Consider the following 11096-nt stretch of genomic DNA (forward strand, 5'->3'; position numbering starts at 1 on the left):
TTCTTCCTAATGTTTAAGGATTCAACTTCACGTTTTTTTCTCTTTCTTCCTAATTTTTCATTGTTATGAATTCTAATCTTGTATTTGTGCAAACAATTATGAGTAGCTAAATTCTCATCTAGGGTTTGATGGAACCTCTTGGAGGATGAATTTTTGTTGCGTTTAATATAAGGTTGCCATTGGATTTTCTCTACTTTTTTAACTACGTAATTATTATGGTTGATTGAAAGGCCCTCAAGTGACTGTGCCTATTTAGTGTGTATTGCTTGGAAAAGGGTACACATTTAGGTAGTTATTGACCAGTATCACTCCTAACGTATATGAAAAATCAATATAGAGTGATTAAAGGCAGGATTAGGAATAACGAAACCTTGGTGCGATCTTAGTGAGCGGTAAACTAGTGCCAACTAGCGTAGTTCGAAAGAATACATCTAGTAAATTATTGTATTTACTCGAAAGAGAATTTAGACACCTAATGTGCTCACGATCGATAGAGAATATATAGGTGGATTTATAGGAGACGTGGCAGGGAGAATTTCAACGAGAGGGGAAATCGTAACCCTAGACCTTTCCAATCTTTTCTACAACATTTGCTTTGTTAGTAATAAAATTACAGCTTTTTAATTACCTTGCTTTTAGTTAGTAAAGAATCAACTCATTATTCAATATTTTTGAAGGTTGATTACTTGAATTCTTGCGAAACTTGTGGTTGTGATTAGTAGGTTAATTCCCTGTGAGATTCGATTCCGGACTTGTAAACCAGATTATATTTGCAACGATCGCTAGACCTCTTAGGAGGCATAGTTGGGCGTGAAGTCATGCCCGATTATTGACGTGTCATTCGTCCCCCCGGGCTCTGATTTGTGGGTGCCCTCGGCTTTACCCGAGCCAGTGTCGAATCATGTTGTTTCTCGTTTCTTCATCGGGAAATCAGAGTTAACTTTATCCCCAATTTTATCCGTACACAATTTGGAGGAGGGTTAGCTAGATAATTTAGGTTCACGTTCAAGGTTGTTCATCGAAGGATTCAAGATTTTAGGTTCGTGGGTACTTAAACTCTTTTACTATGTGTAGTCACTATCAATGGCATAGTATAAGTGCACAATTATTTGAACAAGATGATTAAAACTTAGAAAATTCATATTAATATTATTGACACTATGAATGGAACGATTCGTCTTTAAAAAGAGTGTTGAACTTTAGAGTCTTCTTTTTTGAAGTTCCAGCAAAAAAGTAATGAGAAAAAGAAATTAAAAAAGAAGAAGAAGTAATATTAGGTAAAAAAGTGGCTACCTGAAAGAATTAAAAAAAGAAGAAGAAGACTTAATTGGGATACAAGAAGAAATGTATAAAAGATATGTTAATATCAGAGGCGGAGCTAGGGATTTAAGTGTGTGTTCTAAATTTTAAAATAAAACATTACTTCCAAGGGAATCGAACCCCCATCTTTTCCAGCGAACCCACAACCTTTACCGTTGAACCAAGACCCCTTTTGTTATTGGGTTCGGCAGTATATAGTTATATAGATTTAATAAATATTTCAATAAAAATATAAAGTTCCGGAAGAAGTCACTAGGTTCGCCCGAACCCGCACCCACAACTGTAACTCCGCCCTTGTCTGTTATGAGTAGTTTAAAACTCACGTCCCTTCATTTCATTAAAGCCTCGAATACACTTCCTTAACCAAAGCACCAAACATGTGTTTCTTTTCTTGGGTACGTACTCTCAGTCGAGGTTAATGGGTGCTCCGGCACCCAAACTTTACATGTAAATTCGTTTTGGGGCTGTCCTTTTTGGTTTTTTATTTCATGGGATCAAAAGAAATACTATAATTTGCTTTTCTCTTGGATGAATGATGACTTATGTAATGATCCGTCTTCCTAGTATAATGTTGTTATTTGACTAAGAGATTATCTTGGAGTACAATAAAGTTATTTTCGTGTAACTTATATGTCACATGTTTGAATCGTAGAAATAACTATTAATGCTTGCACTAGGGTAGAGTTTCTATATTATATCCATTGGGGTGCAATCGGAGGCGGATCTATGATTTAAAGTACATGGATGCACTACTCAAAATGGAGGAAAAAATATATTAAGTGGGAATTGATCCCAACTCAACCTTAAACCAAATGCACCATTCAACATTCTTAAAGCGCGAGTATCAACATTTAATATTATACCAATTTTAAAAAATATATACATAAAATATCTAATTTTATAAAGAAACCATGGGTTCACATGCTCCATAATTCCCCTATAAATCCGCCCCTAGGTGCGCGACCCTAAGTAAATACGAGATACTTTGTGTACCGGAATGTCCCTTACCATTTTCGACTTGAAAAAAACGTAAAAAACATAAATAGTTTTGTTTGGCTATGTACAATTATTAAATGAAACATACAAATAAATATGTACCCTTTAACATTTTAAAAATAAAACACATAAGTCACATTTTACTTTTAATTAGTCAAATTGTACTTTAAAGGGTCGTTTGGTAGGGTGTATAACTAATACATGAGTTGAAAAAAATTGTCAAATAAGAGATTAGTAATACCAAAATTAATATATGTATTATTTCCCGTAATAGGTAATGTATCTTTTTATATTTTGATATAAAAATAATAAAATATTTGATACGAGATGAAAAGACTACTGGATGTTAAGTAGTTTAGAAAGAGCTATTACAGTTTTCCGAAATAGCTTCTTCGCATGAAAACTTAGATATAACTACAATTTTTTTGAAACTAATAATCAAGTCACCCTATTTTAGTCAAAAAAATGAAAAGACTACAGTTATTAATGTAAATTAAATCATGTAAATTCAGGTTAAATAAAAATCTTGAATCTGGTCCTTTTCTAGATACCGAGGCCACCACCGTCATGTCCAGTGTCCTTACGTGCATGCCTTACAGTAGCCTCTGCAAATTGCCAAGTGTTTAAAGGAGTTCCATTTTTTTCTTTTAAATTCAGTAAAGGAAAATTTCTAAAACAAAAAGCTCTCAGAAGTCCAAAAAATGGGCTATTTGTCATAAGTTTCTGCAACTATGGTTTTCAGAAAACACATTTTTAATATTTTACATATAAAATTAAGGTTACGATGTAGTATATTCCTTCCATACTAATTAATAATTTATCACTTGTTTCATTTTGGATATAAAAGAAATTTGAGGATATTTCATTTTTATATAACTTTCACACCCTTCAAAAATTATGATTAATTAAATTATATACTTATTTACCTTTGATATTAATTGATATTCATTGCATTAATTGACTTTATCATTGCTTTAACATTTTTTACTATTAACAATGTAATTTATAAGTCCAATTGAATATTTTAACTTTAGGGTTCGTTTGGAAAGTCACCCGGTAATTGAAATTGGTGTAATTACACAACCTAATAATTACACAATTAGTAATTACGACGACATGTTTGTTTGTCATAATGTAACTACATTTTAATTACAAGTGTATTGTTTGGCTGCACACACGTGATTACATTATTAGATTAAATTTTAAAAAAATGAAGTAATTATCAAAACTTAAAAGTTAATATAATAAATATATGCCTATAAATAATTTTTTATAAGTATAAATGATATTAGATTTGGTATTTAAGATGAATATTTTTGCTTGAATATACATCAATTGGTAATCATATATTTATAACTAATATTGTAAAAATAATTGATATATATATTTTCTAAATTAATAATATTTAGTTTAATTAATTATAAAAACTAAAACCATACGTTTTGTAAGAATATTATAGAATGCATTTCTGCTAAAATAAACTAATATTTATAAATACAATGTCATAACATTATTTAAATGTTTGACAAGACTAATCTATCAATTCTAACTAAAAAATGAACCATATGCAATGTGAAATAACAAGCCAATATTACTAAAACAATTAAATTAGAACCATAAATATGGCATAATTTTAAAATCCAAAAAAAATAGTTTAACATATTTCAAATTCTAGAATAATAACGCAGTTACGGTAAATGAAGAAAATAAAATAAATAAGAAATAAAATATACAAGCAATTACATGGAATCACAAGAAGTAAAGGTAGAGAAATAAAAGATAAATAATGAGAAATAAAAGATAAATAATGTACAAAGAAAAATATATTTTAAAATTTAAAAGTAAAAACAAAAATTTAAAATAATGGAAATTAAAGTTATAAAGAAAATAAATTAAAATAAAATAAATAATAAATAAAATATACGAGCAATTACATGGAATTACAAGAAGCAAAGGTAGAGAAATAACAGATAATTAATGTTCAAAAAATATATTTTAAAATTAAAAAGTAAAAGTAAAATTTAAAAAATTAAATAATGGAAACAAAAAGTTATAAAGAAAATAAATTAAAATAAAAACAAAAAGAAAATAAATTAAAAAATAACTTTGTAATTACACAGTGTAATTACCACCAATTCTCACTTCCCCTTTAAGAATTGGAAAGAATAATTACACATCTTCAATTACACCCAATTTCATGCTGACCAAGTAATTATTGGCTAGAAAAATATGACATATAATAATGAAACTCAATTACACCCACGTTCAATTCTTAGGTGCCTTTCCAACAAGCTCTTAGCGTTTAGTTAAATACTTTCGTATACATAAGGAGTCACTTTATAATTTTCAAATATATAATATTTATATATCTAAAATATTAATATAGTTTGACGTCCAAATAACATTGAAAAATTCTTTGTATTTTATGCCTTCAATTTTGACAGTAGAGAAGCAAGAATTATTTATTTCAATTTTCATCTCAAAAGAATCTCTTTTCTCTAAAATAAAATAGTTCAACAAGATATATTCGTTTCCCTTTCACCTTTTTCCCATTCTCTATCCTCTATACACACCTTTTCCCCTCTATTCTCCTATTTGTCACCTTTTCATTGTGTGTGTCATGTATTTTAAAGACCACCACCACCCTTTACTACTTCTTCACATTACAATCCTGTTTGGGTCTGTTCAATAAAGAAAATGACTCTCCTCATAATGGCTACAGCAGCTTCTAAACTGATCTTTTTCCTCTTCTTGTCTATTCTCCTTATTACCTGCATTCTTGGTTGGTACTTTAATTTCTGAATATGAAATTTATTGCACTTTTTGCTTGAGTACTTACAAAAATATTGGTGTCTGAATGTTTGATTGATTACCAGCAAGTTTCTTCATTTGCTGCACTTTCTGGTGATTAATTACCAAGTTTGCCTTTTGTTTTACAACAAGCTTCTCTTTTTCTGCTTTTCTGTTAATGAACAGTAAATTAGACTAGGGTTTTTATTTACTAAGGAAATGGCTATGTAGTGTGTAAAGATCTGAATTTTTTTCTTTTTCAAGTGAAACTCTCAACCTACCCCAGTATACCAAGGATATTGACTGGTCTCTGCTCCTTTTTGCTTTTGGGGTTGGGGGTGGGGGTGGGGTAGGGTTAAGGCCTGGGGGAGGAAGAATGGAGTTTGAATCCAAGACAAATATCTGTAAGAAGTGTGTTTAGGCTCATAGATTAATTAAGTGGAGAAAATGACTTAATGAATTAGACATCCATAAAGCTGGTCTGTACTGCTTGAAGTTGGTATTCCAATGGTATGGTTCAAGTGTTGAGACATTGGAGTAGGTATAAATCCTAACTACAACACTCCGTCAGCTCATCTGTTCCTATCTAGTTTATCTCGCACCTAGAAGGCTTCTCGATGAATTAGTTAACATAGATTCAACTAGAAGGCTTCTCGATGAATTACACGTAAGCAGATATGTGTGTGAAAATTACTAGTAAACTTTTATTATCAAGTTCTGAACCTATAATTGCTAAAGTTGCTATGGTTTAGTGGTGAAAACATAAAGGTTGAACCCAACTGATTTAAATACTCGATCCACCTTTGGCCCCAAGTACTACTCGCGGAAAAAAAAAAGTTGGTATCCAAAGTAAGCATGCTAAAATCTGATCATGTCTACTTTGAAATTGAGCTGCTTCCTTATACAGCTTATATGGAAGCAGTTAGGAAGGGAATGATAAGTTGATATCTGGTGTTACAAGAGCTTGAAAATATCAGTTAAACTCTAATGTTAAAGAAAAGTAAAACAAGTCTCATGCAAGATGTTCTTTTGCAGGGAAATCACCAGCCAAAGACTTTGAGCACAAAGAGGTAGAAAGGGAAAAAGAACAAATTTTCCACTTGTCCCGTAAAGAATTGGTTGAATTATTACCCGTTAAAGCAGCTAAACATGACTTGATAGATCCACCAACTGTCTATCCTACAACTCCTGTCACGACTCCAAATAATGTTCCTCCAGATAATTCAGCTCCGACGATTGTTACTGTCCCTGCTACAAATCCTAACTCTGGATTTCCAAATCCTGGGTCGACACCTCTAGCTGTTCCTTCTACTACTCCTGTTTCTGTCCCAAACACAAATCCTGTCAATTCACCATTACCAATAACCAATCCAGTTACCACCCCGAGCACAAATCCACCGGTGAGTAATCCTGTAACGACAAATCCGTCACCACCTGTAGGTGGTGTTCCTGTCATCACTCCAGTAACACCTCCTGCTACGACGAATGCACCTATTGCTCCAGGGCAGAGCTGGTGTGTTGCAAAGAATGGAGCAATGGAGACTGCCCTTCAGTCAGCACTTGATTATGCTTGTGGAATGGGAGGTGCAAATTGCTTGGCCATCCAACAGGGTGGCAGTTGTTACAATCCTAATACTATGCAAAATCATGCATCTTATGCCTTCAATAGTTATTTTCAAAAGAATCCAACACAAACCAGCTGTGATTTTGGGGGTACTGCTATGATTACCAATTCGAATCCAAGTAAGCTAAAAAGATCTCTTCATTATCGTGTCTTGTTACTGAAAACCTACATCTCAGAATTTTCCTTATCTTTTATGTACAGGCACTGGTTCTTGCATTTTTCCGAATTCGGCATCTTCAACTTCATCGCCTGTGACATCTACTCCAACAATCACAACTCCATCTGCTGGAACAGCAGTGCCAACGACATCATCAACAACAGGGGTTGCAGTACCAGGGTGAGAACAGAGTTAATCAATGTCTGGAAAAGATTATCTATAGGCTCTTCATTTACTCCATTTTGATGTACTTGTGCAGCACCGGAGCACCTCCAACGGTGTTGAATGCGAGCAATCCTGCTTTGGGAGAAATGCCCACAGGCTTCGGTGATACCATCCCTCCAACTGTTACCACGTCGACATCCATGTCGAGTAGTTTGAAACCCTTTATCAGCTGCATCATTCTGTTTGCTGTCAAGTTTGTTTTGGATATCTGAGGAAAAGAGAAGCCCAATTCTCAAGTAAGAAGCTGGATGTTTACTTTCAAGCTATGTACAGTTTTTGTGGAGGAAACAAAAGCAGTTAGTAGTACCCTCTCAAGGTTTAGATATGACATACCTATACACTGCTCAAGTTAGTTACTTATTCAGAAGTGAAAATTTTAGAAATTGGTTTTAGGGGCAAAATCCATGTCTTGTACTCTGAAGTAACTTTCGCGCCACTAAAATTAAATAGGTCCGAAGTCAAACTATTTATACGACAGTGCATCAGAAATCCAATATTGGGAGAAATTGTTAGGTTGAATATGTTGCATAGATGGTTCAAGCTAAAAGCTAAATGGAATGAGTAGAAAGCCCAGCAAAATCAGTTGCTCTCTTTGCTTTTTCTTTTTTGCCTTTCTCCATGGAAAGCACTTGGGTCAGTTGTCATTCTTATTCTAAGAATGTGTTTCAAAAAAAAAGTTGAGTACAGCCATACAGGGATAAAATCCCCTCAATTATAGACAAGATTTGCATTGTACAGCCAACAAAGATCAACAGACAAAGATTTTTCAAAAAGGAAACTACTAATCTCCTGCTTTGATGGCTAGTTGATACTCGGTTTGACTTATATTAGTGATAGTAGAACAATATGTTAAAAGTATTGGTTGATGCACTATTTTGATGGGTTACTTGAAAAGAATGAAAAAAAAATAGAAATTGAATAGTTAAATGGAGTTTGATAAAAACATATAGGATGACATTATTAATTGAATAATGTAAATATTCATTGGATTTAGGACAAGTAATTTTTTCCTAATTTTTTAGACTTTTTCCTGGACAAGTAACTTTTTCATAATTCTTGACTTTTTTTTCTCTGTTTTCCCATGTGCAGTTTCGGTGCCACTTGAAACATGATTGAACAGTTTAATTTTTGTACTTCGAGGTAGTAAAAACTAAAAAGGTAAAGTGAAGAAACGGCAGACATTGGATACCCTCTTCCATAGTTTTTTACTAACCTGAGCTTAACATTACAGCACAAGTAAACAGTGCGATTGGGACTTGGTAGCCCAGGCAAATAAATGATGCTTAATTTATTGGCAAATAGCCTTATTGACACATGTACTTATTCAATTTTAAGATTTTGGTCTTCCTACTCTATGGGATTTCGTCCAAACACCTACACTTGTTCAAAATTACTATTTTAAAGCCCTCCAATGCTGCTTGTCTCTCAATCAGTTAATGTCAGAACCCACATTAGATAGTGAGGTATTTAACCCTAAATATTAGTTTAGGAGATTTACGGGTTTTTCTTTTGCGAAAGCGGATCTGCAATAACGAAACTTGTATCACCGATCGTCAGAAATCCTCATGAAGCGGATGAACTCCCCTTTTCATAGTCTTGATTATCTCCTATTCTGATGCAAGGAAGTACTAACCCTAGACGTTATTTGTTTCCCACAAGAAACTTTAGGAAAATCTTATTTTCCTACACCCTCAATTGTGTACTTATGGGTTATATGTAGGTTTACGAGGAGGACAAGCTAATGAGCTAATTATCACCCTTTATGGGTGGATCCGACTGATAGCTTTTCTACTACATCTCTCACTCACACTAAGGGAGTGTTGTAGCTCCATCAAGCTAGGAAAAACATATTCTCTTTTAAATTCTCTTACATCATTTCATAATGATAAATAAGTTGTGCGACTATCATACTATGAGAGCATGTTGATGGACATCTGTTAGGAATATAGAGTCTCTGGTTGTCTTCATGAAAGTCTTCAAGTATGTCACAAAAATATGCTTAGTGGCCCTCTGGATCTCATGTATCGTAAATTTTGCATTCACAATTATGACTCATAAGTCATAATCGGTACCGACAAATACAAACCGAATGAGATTCTATCAATGATCTTCCTCTTTCCGCGAGTTTATCAATTTGAATTCAATTTGCTTTTCTAGTCATTCTACACCAACCTGAATTTGTCATGGTCATTTGGTAGCATGTTAAGATAGTGAATATCGAACCAAGCTTCGAGCCACTGATAAGAGTCGTGAGGGTACTTAATTTGGAGAACCAAGCTTTGAGCCACTGATAGAAGTCGTGAGGGTACTTAATTTGGAGTCTCACACAATAATAAGTCGAGCTAAAACTTATGTTAACCCTTTTGGTCGATATTTGCACACATGACATGAAAATGTGCTCATCATTTTCTCCTTTCCCATGGAGTGCATGTCTTCATCTCATAAGTTGATGTTATACAGATGATATTCAGACACCATGGGCATTTGAACTAGGTTCCTTGATCTACTCAATTAGGTGAAACTCATTTCCGCCAACAAAATACTATTATGACCGTTTGTCATTACTTTTGTAATCCTAAAGATCTTTATGCCACATGCTCTCAAATTATTTTTATGATAATTTGCTTAAGATATCGTCTTATCTTCTATCAACACTAATGTATACTGCCAAAACAAAGTTAGTCCGTCGTACGAACTGGTCGAGATGGTAATACTTTGATCGAAGAGCGTCTTCGTAATATTAGGTTGAGGTCCGAAGTCAGATCATCAAACTTCGAGTTCTAGGACCGGTCAATGTCAAGCTCGATATCATTATCGAGCTCGAATCCAAATCGAGCTATGAGGCGAAGCGAAATTATCGAGCTTAAGATTCATAGGCCAACCGGCACCGACCCCGAATCGATACCGGACTCCGAGTCAGAATCAAGCTTGAGTCAAGATCAAGAGCTCGAGTAAATACCGAGCTCGAGTCAATACCGAGCTCACAGACAAGAGCCGTTGCAACCGCACTAGGGGAAAGAATCCTGGCAGGAATTAGGGAAAAACTAATTCATCATAGGTTCCCCATTATGTATTTTAATTTTATTTTATCTAAAGTAGGATCCCTCCACTATAAGAGGGATGATTGTTATTTTTGTAAGGGGAGAGACATTCACATCGTAACAAGAATCCTATTTTCTCATATTGAAAGATTAACCTTTTGAGCTCCATTAGTTCGTCTTGTTTTGCTCATTCATTTTCCTCCTTTCAACTGTGTTTATCTTTCATTCTTTATAGTTAAGATTGGATATTTATATTTCTCTTTATGATTTGTGTCAAATTATACCACATACCCTTAGAACTACGTTCAAATTCAACTCTATCCGGTTTTTCGGGTAAACAGTTTGGCGCCCACCGTGGGGCTAAGGATATCAGTGGTTATTTGATACAAATCTACAACACACACCATTTTACGCTTGTTTTTGAAAGTGTCTTTGACTTCAGATTAGCAATGGCAAACCCTCGGTTAATGGCTTTACCTATCGACAATGAAGTCGACCTTCAAGATGAAACCAACAACTTGACGCCCAGGGCCGGAAGACCGCTTATCGATGCCGTGGAAGCTCGAGTCGGAGTACATGAAGCTCGGGTCGATGTACCACTAGACGTTAATTCACATGTGGCCCTTGAGGCAAACCAACGTTCTGAACCTGAAAATAGCGTTCATGGCGGTACTCGATCTGCAGCTCGAGACACCCATAACGTTGAGAAAAACGGAGTCAGCTTGCGTATGATTTTTGAAATGCTGCAAGCCCAACAGATAGCGATAACTCAGTTGCAGAGCCAAACCCAGGTACCAAGCAGGCCGGAGCCCAGTCCACCTCGAGAAATTGCCCACAGAACGGAGTCCGCCGTAGTAAGGTCAAATGAGCAAGAATCGGGGACTACTCCGAAAATTGCTAATATAATCAAGAAGCTCACAAAGCGGATCGAAGCAAACGATAA

General features: G+C 34.5%; 1 protein-coding gene across 2 annotated transcripts; it reads left to right on the forward strand.

The window, feature by feature from the left end:
• The first annotated feature begins 4865 nt into the window (after positions 1-4865).
• LOC107788012 (uncharacterized) lies at positions 4866-8406 on the forward strand. Of its 2 annotated transcripts, XM_016609650.2 has the most exons (5): positions 4866-5098; positions 6142-6849; positions 6932-7067; positions 7147-7348; positions 8202-8406. In XM_016609650.2, the coding sequence occupies exons 1-4, from the start codon at positions 5014-5016 to the stop codon at positions 7322-7324; spliced, it is 1107 nt and encodes a 368-aa protein (XP_016465136.1). In that variant the 5' UTR covers positions 4866-5013; the 3' UTR covers positions 7325-7348; positions 8202-8406. The 2 variants fall into 2 exon arrangements, with proteins under 2 accessions (XP_016465136.1, XP_016465135.1); XM_016609649.2 differs by lacking the exon at positions 8202-8406 and having other exon boundaries at positions 7147-7694.
• Positions 8407-11096: the final 2690 nt, after the last annotated feature.

Source organism: Nicotiana tabacum, chromosome 9 (assembly GCF_000715075.1).
Source record: "Nicotiana tabacum cultivar K326 chromosome 9, ASM71507v2, whole genome shotgun sequence".
Lineage (NCBI taxonomy): Eukaryota > Viridiplantae > Streptophyta > Magnoliopsida > Solanales > Solanaceae > Nicotiana > Nicotiana tabacum.